This window comes from Armigeres subalbatus, chromosome 1, assembly GCF_024139115.2.
Source record: "Armigeres subalbatus isolate Guangzhou_Male chromosome 1, GZ_Asu_2, whole genome shotgun sequence".
NCBI classification, from domain to species: domain Eukaryota; kingdom Metazoa; phylum Arthropoda; class Insecta; order Diptera; family Culicidae; genus Armigeres; species Armigeres subalbatus.
The window spans coordinates 271,741,260-271,760,433 of record NC_085139.1 but is presented as its reverse complement, the minus strand read 5'-3'; the positions used below and the strand labels follow the sequence as shown (position 1 = coordinate 271,760,433).

The following is a 19,174-nucleotide window of genomic DNA, read 5'->3' as shown; positions in this document are numbered from 1 at the left end:
AAGCCGTCAAGCTCGCAATGAAATGGATCTGGTGTGGGTGCTACAATCAACTCAATTGACGGTTAGATCGGAAATAAAATAGCCCGGGCAGGATCTTCGGCAGGATCAGGCTAATTCGTCTATTAATAAAAAAACCCAGATTAATCCACCTACAGTGAGATTTTGACCCTTCCTTAGTTATAAGGAATTTTTTTCCAGTCTCCAGTATTTAAAACGAGATAAAACTACTCAGCTTCCCACGGCGATTTACCGTGAAAGTGACAAAATAATTGCCTACCCAAAGGCGGATGTCATGGATTGAGTGACAACTCAACGAATGATAACGTACTGTACTTCATGCTGCCTATCTATAAGGAGCTCGTCGGATTGAATAACTATTGTGACATGGTTAGTAACAATCGTAACGCTGGTTGCATATACCGTGGACCCCCGGTAATATGACCGCTTTTAATCTGAACACTTTTTAATTTGAACCCCGTTCGTTTGAACATCGTTCAAATTAAAAATGGTTCAAACGTCATTTAACACGTGGAATCGAGAAAAGAAAAATGGAACATCGTGAAACGGAATGCAGAATCAAAACAAACCAGAAGTTCAAATTAAAAATGAACCCCGTTAATTTGAATGAGGTACCGTTCAAATTATCGGGGGTCCACGGTATTGCACTCGTAATTCACAGAGACCTCGATATTAATTAATCCAGAACTAACTAAATCAGTCATTGATCTGAGCGAAACTCAATAGCGTTCAATAATAACATATATTCCGCCTTATGGATGCTTAATTTGGTAAAACTAAACTTGTTCAATACCTTAAAAATGAGCTAGATTTTTATGGTAGTGAATTTTAGATTTTGCACACATACGCACACATACATGCATACAAGTGGTCTATTAGTGTCTCAAAACATGCTCACATTTGCTATCTAGCTTCCACTGAAGAAATTTTGAAATTCCTTTCAATTTTACGTTTTTGCTTTTCTGAGAAGATTTTTTTGTACATGCTTCTATATGTTCCTCAATTAAAATCATTTGTTTCTTTGAAACAAATAAGAAAAATAGGCATAATTCCATATCATATCATTTGTTATAATTATATTTTCAATATCAAAGTGAATTTGTTTCAAATATCATACATTTTATTTAATAATTCACGAGATTTCTTGATAGATTAATACATAACACATCTGCGTAACGCATACAAAGTGAAATTATAGACACTTCCGAAGGAAGGGTCAAAAAGCAGTAATAAATCAATACACTTTTTATTGTAGTTATTTATATAGTATTTAGTGAATACGTCAAAATGATAATGATAAATTTCGATAAACAGACAATTAAAAACAAATATAAAGTCAAAACCTGTTAAAATGTCCCTTTTTTTAGCAGAAAGTTTTCTATTTCCCGATATTGTTGTACCGCTCGATTAGAATTTCTTTGCATTGTCTTCGAATAACTTTCCCAGAAGGCGTCATTGGGAGCTGCTTTATAAAGTACACTCCTCCGCGAAGTTGTTTGTAGCTACCTAAGCTTCCGTTTACAACTTCATGAATATCGTCAGATTTGACATCCATGCCTTCGCCTTTAACCACAAGTGCTGCGGGTAAATCGTTTCCCGGTATCGGTATTCCGGCAACGCATACGTTTAAAACTCCAGGAATTGCTTGTACAACAGCTTCCAGTTCACTCGGAGATATTTGGTAATTGCCGTACTTGATAATGTCCTTTTTGCGGTCGACCACGTATAGTAAACCATCTTCATCGAATTGTCCAATGTCTCCAGTGTGTAACCAACCTTCTTCATCCAACGCTTCTGCCGTAGCTGTGTCGTTCCCATAGTAGCCCAAGAATTTGAAGACCGGTTTTAGCAAGATCTCTCCCTGTTTCCCAATACCCAACGCTTTGCCATCCGTATCAACGATCTTCGCTTGCACAAGTGAACTTAGATATCCGGTGGACCCACCGCGGTACGTATCGGCATCGCTGCATGTTGCAACGCCTCCTATTTCCGACAAACCGTACCCCACATGACAGGTAGCATGCGTTATCAATTTTTCAAGTGCGTATTTCAGTTCGGCAGAAACGGCTGATCCCCCACTGAACAATACTCGGATGCTGGTAAAATCCGTATTTGGAGCTCGTTCGTGCTTCAAAAGTTCCAGTGCTGCAGCCGGTGGAAAGAAGGTCATCGTAACACGGAAGTTTTCAATGATATTCAGCGCCAGCGCTGGATTGAATACATCTCGTGTGATTATTCTTGTTGCTCCGAGAGTTGTGCCAATCAGGAGGAAGAACAATCCGGACAACCAATAGAGGGAACTGAAGCAGAGTAGCACATCAGACGAGTAGATATCCGATATGGTACTTAGGTTTGCGATACAGGTTGAATGAGATAGACAGACGCCTTTAGGCCTACCTGTGGTACCGGACGAACATACAATAATGGCAACTCGGGTAGCCGCGTCCTCGAAATGCTGTGGTCTGTGAAGTACAATATCGACTGAATTTAATATTACTTATGCGATAATTACGACAGCCCAAGCAACCAAAAGTTCAAATTTTACTTAAATTTGTCCCTAACCGAACCAATTGGTTCACTTTTGGTTCACATTGAGTTCCTAGCTCCTTAACAGAACTTCAAAGTTTATTATTGCACTCCCACCATACAAAAAATTACTTAAAATGCGAGCTGATTAAGCCAAAACATTCCCTCTTATCCGAACTTTTGGTTGCTTGGGAGACTTACACAAACTGATATTCTTTTCCGGTTGCTTCCAGTAATTCGTCAACATGTCTGCAGCCGTCAACCTTGTCTCCGCCAAGTATGAATACTACTGCATCGTTTTTAGTCATCTGTAGAGCGACTTTCATTTCAGGCCACGTTTCCTGATCGCAGAAAACCACCTGCGATCGTATCGTGGCGAGCATGTGACTAAGATCATCCCGTTTGAACGAAGCATCCAGCGTGTTGACAGGGATTCCTAGGGTGAAGCAGGCAAACAACACCGGGGCAGCGTTCTCATCGTTGCGGACGGCCATGGTAAATATATTTCCTTGACCGTATCCCATCCGAGCAAGGTTCTGCGCTGCACGGATGGTTCGGAGGCGCATCTCACCGCAAGTCACCTGAACACCTGTATCGGCGGAGATTTGGGTAATTTGCTGGGGACTGTGATTCAACACGGTGAGTAGGAAGGCACCCAGCGATTGGTTTGGGTTGTAGAGCGGTTGCACATTGGTACCTCGCCATATCTTGGTGGTCGGGTCGTAGAATGTAAAGATGTCTCTTGGCGATCGCATGGTATTATTTTGAGCTGAAATTAAAAGTATACAGGGATATATGTATTAATTAACAGTACCCAGATTAATGATTTTCAGAATATTCGTGCGGGGCGATTCTTTTGTGTCTACTACCGTTAAATTAGCCTAAATGAGAGATGCCGTTTTTTGTTTTTCGTGATAATAAAATAAAACATACTCATGTCGATGTTATACGTTGATCCATGTCACGCAACCTATATAATATACATATAATGCTAATCAAAGCAATCATGTTTAAATTTTTAATAAAACAAAATGTCGTTTAGTCCATAGTCATTGAAACAAACCAGACGTTTTTTTTTGACTGGCAACCTGCAACAAGTTATGGGCCTACGCAACGGAAGCCGATTCAACCGCCTGAAAAAGCTGAACAACGCCAATTACTCAAGCTGGCGCCTCAAGGAAGAACTTTGCTGGTCGGGGAAGAACTGTGACGCTATGTGACACCAGGGGAGAAACCGGCAACGGAAGCGGATGCATTTTGGGCCGCTGGAGACGCCAAGGCCAGGGCGACCATCGGGTTGTTAATCGAGGACAAACAATACGCGTTGATCCGATCGTCGTAAATCACGAAGGAAGCTTGGATGGTGCTTCAAAACCACCACCAGAAGGCTACGTCGAAGGTCTCGGATATGGCGTGGCACATCTTCGGCATGGAGGAGCTCTTCAGTAGCCGGACAGAAACTGGAGGAAAATCTCATGGTCGCGATGATTCTTGTTACCGACGATTTCGGTTACAATAAATAAGGCTCAACATATTTTGGGAACATTAATTGAAAATTAAAAAAAAAACCTAAAAGTTGTGAATTAAAATAAATAAAAACATTGAATTGTTAGTAAAATTAAATCTTACCTCTATTGTTAATCTTACGAATACAAAACCTATTTTGTAAAAAAAGCAAGGAAAAAACCTATATCTAATGGAGAATGTGAAATTATATTTGAATTCAAATTTGTCTGAAAAATAAATCTGTACCCCTCGCGAAATGCAACCTACTATCAAAAGAGATAAAATAAAATGCAACAACACATAATCCGGAGAGAGGCAGCTCGGGAATAGACGAGACAAGGAGAGGAATACGATGGAAGAAGAGAAGGGATGAGAAAAAATGAGGAGGAGGAGATTCGAGTCCGGGTTTGGAAGCGATTAAGTCGTTTTTTCAAAAAGTTCCTTACAATTATAAAACGGTTGAAGTGTGAGAATTACTGACTAGTTGAGTGCGAGATTAAGTTGGGAATTCTTCCCTAGTTCCGAGCAAATTACGCGCTCGATGTGTAAGGTCCGGATTACTATTGCCATAGTGAGTGAATCCGTAAAATCTGCGCGAAAACTCAACGGGACGCTCCGGAACACGCCCCGCCGCTTCCAGGCGTGCCCTCGGATAGTAATACACCCGGACACACTGAATCCCGAACCTACCGTTAACGGTTCGCAGAATTCGTTAAACCGTGCCACCAACGCGTGGCGAAAACAGCCCTGTTAGCGGCATTTATTACGGCCGTCTACCGACCGACCCCTCACTGGTGAAACCAGCACCCAGTACGAATGAGAGCAAGTCTGACAGCCAGCGGCGGGAACCAAGCTGACCACCACAGCTACAGCAACGTACGTCGGCTCTGTGGAACACAGCCCGGCGGGCTTCGAGACGGCTGATCGTCGTAGCTCCGATTGTATGGCGAACTTGCGTACCACGTGCGCAACCAGGTATGTGATCCTTCTCCTCCTCGCATCGACAACACATCAAAGGGCCCCAACGAACAGCTGCTTATTAAGAATAGGCAAAAACAAAATTGTTAGATCCCCCCCCCCCCCTTGAATAAACGTAGAATAACTCAATTAATAACTTTTACTCTTGCTAAAAGAAATAGAGCATTCCCACAGTTAATTGGCCTTGCATGTTGTCCGCTGGGTGGGCAGGTAAGTAGGAGATTGTTCTGTCTTCCGTGAGGTCTAAAGCCGACCCGTAACGTAACGCCTACTAGCTATTCGCAACGTTTTTTTGGTGATCCTCTTCTCGGTTATTTTTTCCCAAGTATTCCCCGTTCATTCGGTTAGACTGTGCCGGGTAAACCCTGAAACACTGCTCCTAAACGGAACACAACTGAAGGCTAAGCTGTTTCTATGCAAACCGGAGTGCAATTGTGATTCCAAAATTGTCTTCATCTCAGCGGGATCTATCCAAATACAAAGTAAGTACCGTAAACAACAGTAGTGATATCGTGCAGGCGTTATATCTCCGCACTCACAAACGTGATCCAGCCACTCAGTCGATTAGTACTAAATCCCCCGGTTTGTTTTGCTCTGTGCATTCACCCGCCCGAAGCGGTGCTGTTGTTTTCGATTAGAGCAGCAGGTCCTGGTGCGTTCGGCAGTCTCAAAAGCCGAAACATTTCAGTCGACGCGCGTGACTCTGTTTTGAAAACCGCTTTGGTGGAGGTCCATTCAGTGCGCATCCACACGCTTCATTCGCGGTGGTGCTGAAAGTTGGATAGAGTAGTGTGTCTTGGTACGATCGGTGGTATCAAAAGCCGAAGTATTCAATCGACGTGCATGCTCTGGTTCAACAACGGCTTAAGTGAAGGCAAAGCGAAACGATAAAGGACGATTTTAGGAACACGCTGTATGAGCTTGGGCACGAGGTGTTTGCTGTTTTAAACTGCCCTCACGACATCACTTTAATTTCGTTGTCGTAGGGAAATAGTTTTTGGGTTGATTTATCTGTGAGGTAGAAGATAATTGGTAATCATGGAGGCATGTAAGGCGTGCGCTAGGAATTTTGCGCGGTCTGATAGGAGTGTTTTGTGCAGTGGGTCGTGCGGAAGGGTTTTTCATCCTGGGTGCGTTGGGTTGAATGTTACAAACTTCAAAGCATGGGCAGCTAATGTTGGTTTACTCTGGTTTTGTGAAACCTGCCGAGTAAATTTCCATCCGAGCGTTATGGACCGAGAAGCTGTTATCTTGAAAACGATGAGGGATCTTCTGCTGCGTGTTGACTCGATGGATCTGCGGGTTGGTCAATTTGGCGAAAATCTGAAAACGCTGAATGGGCTAATGTCAATCTCCACAACGGTTCGACGTGACTCAAACTTTTCCACGAGACTTCAACAGTTCGCGATGTCGGGTCCGGCAATGCACGATCCAACTGAGTTTCACAACAGCATCGATCGTTTCAACCTCGATCAGTCGCTTCGTTCTAGCGCTGCGAACAACACAATTGCAGATGTGGGAGATTTAGATATATCTCTGGATAATGATGATAACAACAACCGTGACCGTGAATTAAATGTACCACCAATTCTTACCGAAATCATGTTGCCTGTCGCGTCTACCTCGGGTACGAATGCTGAAGCCACCACAAAGACGAATACTGCCACTACTGCCACCGCTTCCTCCAACGCTACCTCCTCCATCGCCACTTCTTCCATCAATGCCGTCGCTGCCGTCATCGCTCCATCCACCGCTCCACCCACCGCTGCTACCACCTACGCCACTGTCACCTCGAGAGCCAATGCTGTTGCTGCTGTCTCGAATCGTATTTCAAATAGTGCCTCTCCAAGCAACCACTCACAAGGCACAAATCTCACCCGCTCTATTCCACCATCATCAAATCAAGATTGCCGCCTGAAGGTGGTAAACAGACTGCGACCCCCAGTGCGTCGAACATCAAACGAAGAAACGATGAAGGCGTTCTATGTCACACCTTTTCACGTCGAACAAACTGAAGACGATATCATCGAGTATCTGCGAGAAACCATCAACATCGACCAGTCTACGCTAAATTGTGTTAAACTAGTGCCGCGTAATAAGGACATTAATGAATTATCATTTGTATCGTTCAAACTTTCCGTTTCTGAAGATCTTGTCGCTGTAATTAACGATCCTTTTATTGGCCAGAAGGTGTAGAAATTCGCGAGTTTCAGCCAAAAACGTGAACGTACCAAGCCTGCTAGTACCGAAATGATTAGCGTAAGTAACTCTAATACCAATGCCCAAACTGATTCAAATATCAATGCACTAACTGATTCCAATACTTCTTCAGCTCCTTTGCGGTTTGATGGGTCTATATACGATTCGAAACTGAAGCTACATTCACTAGATTATGGAAAAATGAAAACTATTCTAGAGAAACGGTCCAATAACTTTATTAAAATAGCTCTCCACAACGCAAGGAGTTTAACTAGCAACATTGAAAACTATCGTTCTTTGGTTGTTAATTCAAAATTAGATGTTCTATCTGTTGTAGAAACATGGCTCAAACCTTCAAATACGAGCATATCAGTTGAACTTGAGGGATACAAAATTATTAGATCTGATCGCGATAATAAGAACAAATCAAGAGGGGGTGGAGTCGCCTTTTATGTGAGAAAAAATCTCAAATTCTCTGTTATCACTAAATCTGGAAAAGAAAGCGAAATTGAATACTTGTTTATCAAATTAAAACAGGCCAACTTAGTCTGTGGAGTCGTCTATAAACCCCCAGACGTGGCAGTTGCTAAACTAGATACAGTTTTCTGCATTGTTTCTGAAATTTTTTCTACAGAACCCAATATTTTGGTTACAGGCGATTTCAACATCAATTTGATGATGGAGAACTCTAACAAGACATTAAAACTAATTGATCATTTAAGCGCATTATCCTTTAAACTGATTCCAACTCATCCAACTTGTCATAGGCCCGGTTCTGCATCCACCATTGATTTATTCACAAGTAATTGCACAGAGAACATGAAGAACGTTTATCAGTCATCAGTGGGAGGAATTAGCGATCATGATTTTATTTGCATTGATTACATATTCAAGCTTTCTAAACCTGGTGCCAATGTATACTGGACACGTGAATATCACAAAATTAATCAATCGACTTTTCTGTCTGATTTACGTAGCGTAAATTTTGATGGTGTGTTCAATTGTGTGGGGATTAATGGAAAACTAAAATGTTTCAATGATGTATTCTTCACCATTCTTGATAAGCATGCTCCGCTCAAGAAAAAAACGATTAAAGATCCAAGTACTCCTTGGATCAATACTCACATTCATCGATTGATTAAAATCGGTCCGAGGCTTATGAATGTTGGAAACGCGATAGAGGGAATCAGCGTAAATGGAAAAATTTCACTTGTCTTCGTAATTTAACAAACCAAGAGGTCAATCGTACAAAACGTCAATATTTTACCTCACAGTTAAGAGCTGACCTTCCTGCTAAGCAACTTTGAAAGAACATTAAACGATTAGGCTTAAAACAAACAAGCACTTGTATGGGTGGAGGGGATGTAAGTGCTGATACTCTGAACTCATTCTTTGTTGCTCATTACACTCCACTTTCATTCAATCAAAATGACGACGTTGCAACACACCCGAATTTCTCATTTAGGTGTGTTACAAATGACGAAATACTTAGTGAGTTTGTTAAATCTTCTTGTGATGCTGTTGGCAATGATTCAATTCCACTACAAGTTTTAAAAATGTCTAAGTGTTACTCTCTCATACATTCGGGATATCTTTAATTGTTGTATCACTTCCTCAGATTTCCCACTTGATTGGAAAATCGCAAAAGTAATTCCAATAGGTAAGATTGACCACCCAGTTACTGAAAGAGACTATCGTCCGATCAGTATTCTTTGTGCCCTCTCAAAAATATTCGAATCACTACTCTCTCAGCAACTGAATGACTACTTGACACACAATGATCTGTTATGTCCATTCCAGTCTGGATATAGGAAATCATGCAGCACCGTAACCGCGCTTATTAAAATAGAAAACGACATTAGAGAAGCGTTAGACAAGAAGATGGTCACTTTGCTGGTTCTTCTTGATTTTAGTAAAGCATTCGATTCTATTGATCATAGACAATTGTGTAACAAGTTAAAATATAACTTCTATTTAGATCAATTCTCCATAAAATTAATTCAGTCATATTTGTCCAACCGATTGCAATACGTTGACTTCAACAACCAACAATCTGAATTAATTCCTGTTCTAAGCGGGGTGCCTCAAGGTTCAATTCTCGGACCGCTACTTTTCTCAATGTACATTAATGATCTTCCATTGAATCTGTCACATTGTCGATTCCACCTGTATGCAGACGACTGTCAATTATACATATCTGGGGTCCCTGGCACAATATCAGAAATGGTAAATCGAATGAACTCTGACATTCAGAGTATATTGCTATGGTGCGAGCAAAACGGCCTGATTCTTAACGGAGGAAAAACCCAAACGATTATTTTTCACACAAAACGTGCCGTTTTGTCGAATGTACCATCAGTTAGAGTGGGAAACGATATAATTGAATATTCTAATGTCGTCAAAAATCTCGGTTTAATGATGGATACTAACTTGAACTGGTCACCTCAGGTTAATGCCGTGTGCAGTAAAATTTATAATGCCTTACACTCGCTTGTATTATTGAGACGGTGTACTCCCCAACATATCCGGATTCAACTGGTCAGGTCTCTTTTAGTTCTACTGTTTGATTATGGTGATATTTTGTTTGGCCTTGTAACTAAGAAAAACACGAAAAAAACTAAACCAAGTATTCAACGCTGCTACACGATATGTTTTTAATCTGAAAAAGTTTGATAATTTATCCAATTATTGAAAGGCTATTCTGGGAACTGATTTTACAAATCATTTAAAGTTCAGAACCTGTATCCAAACATTCAAAATTATTAACAACTCTCCAATTTATCTTCGAGATTTTTCCAGATATACTCGTTCTTCGCGAGGTTCGTTACTTATCGTTCCTAGATGTTTCACAAACAGTTTAAGAGACTCCTTCCGCCTACGAGCTATAAGAATTTGGAACGATTTACCTAGGAATCATAGGTGCGAAAGAAGTTTTTCTTTATTTAAGCGGAATCTAAATATCTTATTCAGTATGTAGTTATTGGTATTAGATGTTGCATAGTAGCATAAGCATTGAAAATCAATATGTGATTATTTATGTTGCTATATGGTAATTGTTAATAAATAAATAAATAAATAAATAAATAAATAAAGCCGACCCTGAGAAAGCAACCAAGGTGAGCTGGCCGAGGCGTGTGGACGTCGGCACCACAGGACGTGAGGACGTCCACGGTGATAACATTCTGAGAAACCTCCCAAGGTCGTTCGGTACCCTGACTTCGAAAGCCGTTCGGACGACGAACTCACCCTGGAGCTTGTCGAGTGGAAACTTCTGGACGATGCAAGGTTTCGGATCGGATTCCGCGATGAAAGTTGTGCCAGGGAAGAATAAGAAGCCGCTGGCCTGCCACTACTGCAAGAAGGTGGGCAACATTCAGAAGGTACCAATGGGACAACAAGAAGGAAGTGAAGTCGAGTAAACCGGGACGCCTAAACCGAATTAGGAGAGCACCGTGTCGTTTCCATTTCTGACGCTGGCCTGCGGAAGAAAAACTGAAGACGCAAAAAAGCCTTAGATCGTGGACTCCAGCGCGACAAGCCATACCGTCGCGAACCGAGATTTCTTTCTGGAACTGCACAAGAGCGAAGTCAAGCACGTCACGTTGGCCGACGACAACACGGGTAAGCAGACTGAGATGAGGTTATCCAATGACATCATACCCCTTAGGATCTGTTCACAAATTATATCCCTCCCCTACGTAACAAAAAGTAACACTTTTTTTTTTTGTTTCTTATGAAGCATGTGGGCTTGTGGTATTTGTTTGAACATTGCTAGGTTTAGGTATAGCATAATATATTCTCAAATGTAGAGCCAATTTTCAGCTCCCATGTATCTAAAATACGGAACTTTTGTTTTTCTGTTCTGAAATTTTGGAAAACCCAACCTTTTGAAAATACAAAAGAACAAAATCCGTCGACAAGATTCGGAAATCTGGTGTGAGCCCACTTGCGAGTAACTCGTGTACTACCGTTCTGAGAATGCTTGTAGTTAATTCGATCTTGATCAAGACATATCAGTAGCTACTTTAACCATTCATTCAAAAAAATCAAATTAAAAAAAAAAACAAAAAATTTGCTTCGCGTTATGCGTAACATTTGATAGTACCCACCCCCTCCCCCACCTTTTAGTGTAACAAAGTATAACGCATGTTGGACCTCCCCCTTCCCCCCAAACGCGTTACGTAATTTGTGAACAGACCCTTAATATATTCATTGAAATTGTGTTGTCATGCTCGTTTTGAGACACGTGTGACAGTTCGTTTGGAGACAGAGGATTTATCTTCTCTTTGGTAGCTTTTTCGTATGATAGTTTGCATGGTTTGCTCGTTTCGAGTCGAGATGCGCAATGCCACCCCTGGTCGACGGATTAGAGATCCGTCAATGCGATGTGAACGATGCCTGCGAATGATGATAAGGGAAAAGGCACACGACGCGTATCCCCAAGAAGTCGAAATCCCGTTCGGAGGCGCGGACTTGTGTGGACCGGTGGAAGGGCCATCAGTGAGTGACAAGCGATACTTCCTAACCATTATCGATGATTTTTAAAGGTTATGCGTTTTGTACTTACTGAAGGAGAAGTCAGAAGTGCCGGACAAGATCATCGAGTTCGTGCAGGCGACCAAGACCCAATTTGGTCGTAAACCGAAGGTGGTGCGATCCGATCAAGGAGGAGAGTACACCAGTGACCAACTTCGTTCGTTTTAACGACGAGAAGGCATCAAGGCAGAATTCATGGTGGCTTACTGTCCACAAAAAAAAACGGGTTACGGAGCGACGAAACCGCTCCCTTTTCGGGATGAGTAGGTGCTTTCTATTCAACGCTGAACTATCGTATCGCGTAGGCCTATCGATACCTGGACAAGTCAACGCGATTGGTGTACATCTGTCGGTGGGACAGATGATGAGATTACCGACAGCGATGACCTAGTCATCGTTGAACCACTGATTTAACTACGAAGATCCACGAGAAGCACGAAGGGAATCCTACTTGACCGTTACCGAGAAATCACCGGCGTGACGAGCAATTTCGTGGCTAAACCACGAAGTTATACCGAAGCAATTCAATGTCCGGAGAAGGAAGCATGGCAGAAAGGGATGGAGGAAGAGATCTAGTCATAAAAGGAGTACCAGGCATGGGAGCTAGTACCACATAACATATAGGCATCATTGCCGTGAAATGTGGTCCTTCCAGGATTTTGATACGCTAGCGAACCTAGCGGTGGAAGTCAAGCTTTACTAAACAACACGCATAAGACAGAGCAGCATCGCATGCTTCGCTGTCTTTTTCTATCGTCTTGGATATACGGGAGTGCTGTTTGTTGAGGGTTGATAAACGAAGAGCCTACTTTGAAAATTGCAGATTGTTCTATGATACCTATCTGTTTTGTGCTAGTACCACTGCCACTAGTAAAGTAACAATTTCCATGCTTCTTAGATTTATCTAATTCTTATTGCGGACTTATGATAGTAATCACCAAGCTAATTGCTCAGTTTTATTGGCGCTCTTATTGCTATCAATAAACCTCTCATAAATCTGTTGAAAAAAGCTTCAAACGTAAAATGCCTATTGACCATTGTAGTATTCATATTCGGCTGGAATACGACGACCATATGAACAGATCTATGGTTGTGATGAAGAGCGTAATAAATCCAATATTCAACGCTCGAATAAAGCTCCAATTTTTGGTCATAACGTGGTCAAATGAATTACCCTTATAAGAATGTTTGTATTGCGAAGAGTTTATGACGGTGTTTAATTTTAGCAAAAAATTTCTGATCAAATTCCATGATGGCCATATTGAAAATGGAGAAGCATTTCGCAGTTGGTGAAATATATCACTGAAATTCATGATTTTACGATATTTTCACCATTTTTCAGCGCGTATCATACTTTTTCTGATAAATAATTTTATTTGTTAATAATATGGGTAAAACTACTTATCGATTTAGTGAACATCCTAGATGTTGCGGTAGAAAATACTTTCTATTTATTTCCCTGAATTACGTTATATTGTCGGCGCGTGGTGTTCAACCTTATTTTTTCACCAGCTTTGCCCATAAAATCGGACGCGCACTCCTTTTCAATGTTACTGAATCGAAAAAACAACCTGAAAAAAATAATTATTTTGTTGTCATCATCATAATTTTCATCAGCAATTCATTTTGTTATTATTTTTCTGCAAAGTTTTGTTTCTCTTTTTTCAAAGCAATATTTTGACAGCTGCCGCAGCCAAATTCCCTTTTTTTGCGGGTGGTTTGAAAAGGGTTTCTAAATGCTCTTATAATAGGTTTATAGTGGTTATCTGGAGAGGGCCACTTGGCAATATCTTACATGATTAATTATTTTAGAGCGTCTTAGGGGAAATGCTTCAAGGTTAAAAGACTATTATTCTTCCATTTACTTCCACTATTAACTTTTATATGTATCAACAAGCAGATACGTATTTCGTTTCCTACTTGGAAACTTCTTCAGTGTTTGTTATCGACGACGAGTCGATAACAAACACTGAAGAAGTTTCCAAGTAGGAAACGAAATACGTATCTGCTTGTTGATACATAAAAAAGTTAATAGTGGAAGTAAATGGAAGAATAATAGTCTTTTAACCTAATATCTTACACTTATAGTGGTCATCATAAGGTTGCCGTGTATTATTCGGTTTTATTATAAGATCTTATAAATTGATCTTGAAAACCATTCTTAGAGCTGAATAAAACTTGAAATGTTACTTGGTCACTCGAAAAGGGAATTTTAAGCGATCGCCAGGGCACTTACGAAACTGCTCAAGTTTTCGAGTCTGAGAGAACTACATTTGTTCCTGGGAATACGCATAGAAAAGCAAGACGGCCACTACACATTGAATCAGGCCGGGTCTTCTTATTGGCATCACATCCCCACACTGGGACAGAGCCGCCTCGCAGCTTAGTGTTCATTAAGCACTTCCACAGTTATTAACTGCGAGTTTTCTAAGCCAAGTTACCATTTTTGCATTCGTATATCATGAGGCTAACACGATGATACTTTTATGCCCAGGGAAGTCGAGACAATTTCCAAATCGAAAATTGCCTAGACCGGCACCGGGAGTCGAACTCAGTCACCCTCGGCATGGTCTTGCTTTGTAGCCACGCATATTACCGCACGGCTAAGGAGGGCCCCTAATCAGGCCGGGTACATCGACAAAACCGTAGAGCGGTTCGGGCTCGAAAACGCCAAACCGTCCAAAACTTCAATCGACCCAGCTTACGTAAAGCAAAAGGAGGAGGAAGGTCTGCCAACTAATGAGTCGTACCTCAGCTTGGTGGGCAGTTTGCTGTACGTTGCGGACAAACACACGACCGGAAGTCTACCTCACCACATCATTGCTTGGCAAAAAGTTATCGGTGCTAACCAACCGAGGCACCGTGGGTACTGAGGTACCTAAAATCGACGAAGCGCTTGTGCCTCCATCTGGGATCCGGAAACGGAGATCTGGAGTGTTTTGTCGAAGCAGATGAGGCCGGAGATGAAGTTGATGAAGTTCGACGGTGGGCTGGTTAGTTGGGGCACTTGCAAGTAAACCTGCGTTACACTATCTTCCACAGAGCCCGAGTTCGTGGCCCTGGATGAACTGCTGTGGATACGCAAGTTTTCTAATAAGGAGCAGCGTGCTGAAGTGTATTTTTTTCATGTTGCAAGTCTACCAATGCTAATTCAAATAAAGAGTATATGTAAGTATCGCACACCCAGATTGATTTTTTTACGCGGTTAAAATTATTTAATTTCTGGGTTAACCTGAACTTTCACAGCTTTTAAATACCATCTGAATTTTCTTTGATTTTTTTGTGAATTTTATTTTGAAGTTATTTTTGCTGCTTGGGTGATATATTGTCCTGAGTATCCATCACTCTGGCTCCAAGTAACCAAAAAGAATGATAAAGGAAATCTGGTAGGTGGAATACGCGTCTGGAATGTGAAACCTCAATGAATTATTGGCAGTGGCTGATTTTCTACCCGCCGCTGCCACATCCAGGCGCTATAGTATATGCGCAAAATAGCCAGCAAGAGTTAACCGCCAGAAATGTGTATGGCGAAAGACATCTAACGTGGATTTTCTCAAAATAAGGAACTTTTCATGAAAAACTATTTGGTACCGGTTATGAAGGATGGTGTCCGCTACTACGCCTACCAAATATTTTTTCGATGAAGGTTCTTAATTTTGAGACATCGAACCTTAGATGCCTTTCGCCATACTGATTTCAGAAAGTTAACTCCTAGTGTGCCGCTGTAAGCATGCTCAAAGCAGGCGATTCATTGCGCACTCACAAACCATTTCCCATGCCAACACTTCCACATGTGTATCGAGTCCCATCGAAGGAAAGTGGTTACCTCTAATACATTTTATACATACAAATCAAAATCTTCCACATAATGTACATATTGCCATATGAGTTTTCAGAACATAGTAAATTATTGTCCAATATGTACATTATGTGGTCCAATCCACGGAACCAAGGCAATGAATCGACTGCTTTGAGCGTGCTTACAGCGGCACACTAGGAGTTAACTTTCTGAAATCAGTATGGCGAAAGGCATCTAAGGTTCGATTTCTCAAAATTAAGCACTTTAATCGAAAAAATATTTGGTGGGCGTAGTAGCGGACACCATCCCTCATAACCGATACCAAATAGTTTTTCATGAAAAGTTCCTAATTTTGAGAAAACCAGCGTTAGATGTCTTTCGCCATACAAATTTCTGGCGGTTAACTCTTGCTGGCTATTTTGTACATATACTATAGCGCCTGGATGTGGCTGCGGCGAGTAGAAAATCAGCCACTGCCAATAATTCATTAACGATGATTGAACCGTCAATAAGGGACCGACTGTTTATTTCGATGACATTTACTTCCAGGGTGCATCAGCCGTAAAAAGTGTAGACAACAACCTTCCGTGCTCCATGTTTACGGTACTCGTCACTGAGTGGCGATACCGGCGTTTCTATCTGTTTTGTTAAACCCGCTACTCTATGTTTTGAGATTTTCACAATTTTCACCATGAGCTCATGGAAGAATGGTAGTTGGGAATCGATAAAATGTATGGAAAAATAACGTATTTCGCAAATTTATGGAAAACGGAAGTGTTTTAGAAGAAAGTAGTGATAAGGAATGAAGTATGAGGTGAAAAGATTATCTCCTACACTTAGTTTGCACTGATTAGTAGTTTTATAGTGATGAAATTTCGATTTTACTACCACTGAAAAAACGCCATCTCTTGCATTAATCGTTTTGACTGGTACCTTATTGCCAGAGAGTTCGTGGGGAAGTTCCAGATAGGATTTATGGCCGAACACTCTATCATGGACCAGGTGTTCGTCGTACGTCAGGTATTGCAGAAATTTCGCGAAAACAACGTGTCCACACATCGTCTATTCATCAACATCAAAGTCGCATATGATACAATGAGGGACCGACTGTTTACTTCGATGACATTTACTACCAGGGTGCAGCAGCCGTAAAAAGTGAAGACAACAACCTTCCGTGCACCATGTTTACGGTACTCGTCACTGAGTGGCGATACCGGCGTTTCTATCTGTGTTGTTAAGCCTGCTACTCTATGTTCTGAGATTTTCACAATTTTCACCATGAGCTCATGGAAGAATGGTAGTTGGAAATCAATAAAATGTATGGGAAAATCAAGTATTTTGCAAATTTATGGAAAATGGTGGTGTTTTAGAAGAAAGTAGTGATAAGGAATGAAGTATGCATAGCATAGTAAAGCATAGTTTGCACTGATTAGCAGTCTAATAGTGATGAAATTTCGATTTTACTACCATTGAAAAAACGCCATCTCTTGCATTAATCGTTTTGACTGGTACCTTATTGATTGGGATCGACTATTGCATTTACTGCACGAACATGGATTTCCGGATAAACTAAGAAGGTTGATCAAGGCGACGATGATTCGGGTGTTGTGTGTAGCTCGAGTACATTTGAAACGCGCAAAGAGCTACGTCAAGGTGATGATCTTCCGTGCCTGCTTTTCAACATCGCTTTGGAGGGAGTAATACGAGAGGCAGAGATTTCCACGAGCGGTATGATTGTCACGAAGTCCGTTCAGCCATTTGGTTTCGCCGACGACATTGATATTATGGCCCGTAACCTTGAGAAGATGGAATAAACCTACATTAGACTGAAGAGGAAAATAAAGCGGATCGGACTAGTCGAAGACGAAGTACATGATAGGAAGAGGCTCATGAGAGGACAATGTTAGCCTTCCACCACGAGTTTGTAGCGGTGGTGACGCAATCAAGCAGCACACTACTGGTTTGGTTTCAATCATTGACAATCATTGAAGTTGTGTCACGCTGAAGGTTTCAAACACAAGTTCGTTAAACATAGTTATTGATAGGTAGTTTATACATTATTCTTGAATGGGTCTATGAATCGTCCGGAAAGGACTTTATTGCAATGCACATGACATTGGCCACTTTGATCTTTGTCTGATATTTAATAAAAATAATTGAGGATCGTGTTGTGGTCGGTGTTTTGTGTGATTACCTCACATAAATTTGAAGCTTCAAACCGTGGCTAACGATATGTCGGATACACGAGATGTCTCATATAATTACACCAACTGCGTGTAGGACGACTTTTATCCATGCACTACCACGTTTCACTTTCATTACATATAATCAATCACTAGATACGCACCTCTTATCGTAATGCCGGTGTTTACACAACTGATCGATGGTCAGCTTTACAAGCACTAATAGTTAACCTGATTCGAAATCAACCGATCAACTTTCCAAGGTGGTATGTCTTGATCTTCACGATCTCACTGGAGGTAGTTTTCGAAATAACTAGCGTTTTGTTAGAGCCGTCGGTTTAAATGTGCCACTGTGTCTTGAACGATACGTTATCTGTTTGTCATTGGCCAGATTTTTTTCAGATCTTTCGTGATAAACAATGTCAACCTACTACTTAGTGATAGGTACACGCTGCCTGGATGCTTTGAATCTGGTCGTGTGCTACAAACAATGTGTATGATGACGAGTCAACAGCCATATACACTCCCGTTCCCGAATTGTGGGGACACTTTTAGAAAAGTATATGTAAATGCATTTTTCTAAAAGTATCTCAATATATCCCCAAACTTTTGAGTGATGACACCAAAGTATTTTTTTTTTTAATAATCTTCCAAATTTCCTCAAAATTCTCATAAATGTCTTTCAAAGTGTACATGATGAAAGCTCTATTTAATCCGAATTTCGGTCGCACTATTTGTGGGGCCCTCCTTAGCCGTGCGGTAAGATGCGTGGCTACAAAGCAAGACCATGCTGAGGGTGACCGGATTGGAAATTATCTCGACTGCCCTGGGCATACAAGTATCATCGTGTAAGCCTCATGATATACGAATGCAAAAATGATAACTTGGCTTAGAAATCTCGCAGTTAATAACTGTGGAAGTGCTTAATGAACACTAAGTTGCGAGGTGCCTCTATCCCAGTGTGGGGATGTAATGCCAATAAGAAGAAGAAGAATTTGTGGAAAAATTGGCCATACATTCAACATGAGATCTAGAACTTTAGTAGCCGTAAGCGAAGGTTTAGTTATCTATATTTCAGTAAAATATATAGAAAATATATACACAGCAAAAACTATGTGAAATTCAACGACATTTAAAAATGTAACTCTTCCGTTCAAAGATATAAACAAACAATTTAACTTTATTGAATTTTACAATCCAGCGTTGCCTTAATTAATTTATGAAAACTGCATCAATTTGTATGATCCAAATATTTGCAGAAAAAAAAACATTGAAAGTTAATAATATTTTACCTGTGTACGAAGAGATTTATTATCAGTCATTCGAGCTTGGTGGGGGAGGGGTGCGCGCAGGTTACATGTGAGAGTTAATCTTTTGGAGTCATGTATTGAATGCAGTGCAGAGATACGGACGCAGAACATTTACCTGC

The 19,174-nt window shown here is 41.0% G+C and overlaps 1 protein-coding gene across 2 annotated transcripts; it reads right to left on the bottom strand.

The window, feature by feature from the left end:
* Positions 1–1,116: 1,116 nt before the first annotated feature.
* Positions 1,117–18,214, bottom strand: LOC134214209 (luciferin 4-monooxygenase-like). Of its 2 annotated transcripts, XM_062693626.1 has the most exons (4): positions 17,910–18,214; positions 17,075–17,358; positions 2,746–3,313; positions 1,117–2,480 (listed from the first exon to the last, which is right to left on the bottom strand). In XM_062693626.1, exons 3-4 carry the CDS (start codon positions 3,297–3,299, stop codon positions 1,397–1,399), a joined length of 1,638 nt encoding a protein of 545 aa, XP_062549610.1. In that variant the 5' UTR covers positions 3,300–3,313; positions 17,075–17,358; positions 17,910–18,214; the 3' UTR covers positions 1,117–1,396. The 2 variants fall into 2 exon arrangements, with proteins under 2 accessions (XP_062549610.1, XP_062549606.1); XM_062693622.1 differs by lacking the exon at positions 17,075–17,358.
* Positions 18,215–19,174: the final 960 nt, after the last annotated feature.

Bases quoted from the DNA above. Each gene is read 5' to 3' on its own strand.
- LOC134214209 (XM_062693626.1), bottom strand. From the start codon at position 3,299: ATGCGATCGCCAAGAGACATCTTTACATTCTACGACCCGACCACCAAG. The intron at 2,481-2,745 runs GTAAGTCTCCCA...TGTACTTCACAG, and splicing joins GGAAAAGAATATCAGTTTGT to ACCACAGCATTTCGAGGACG.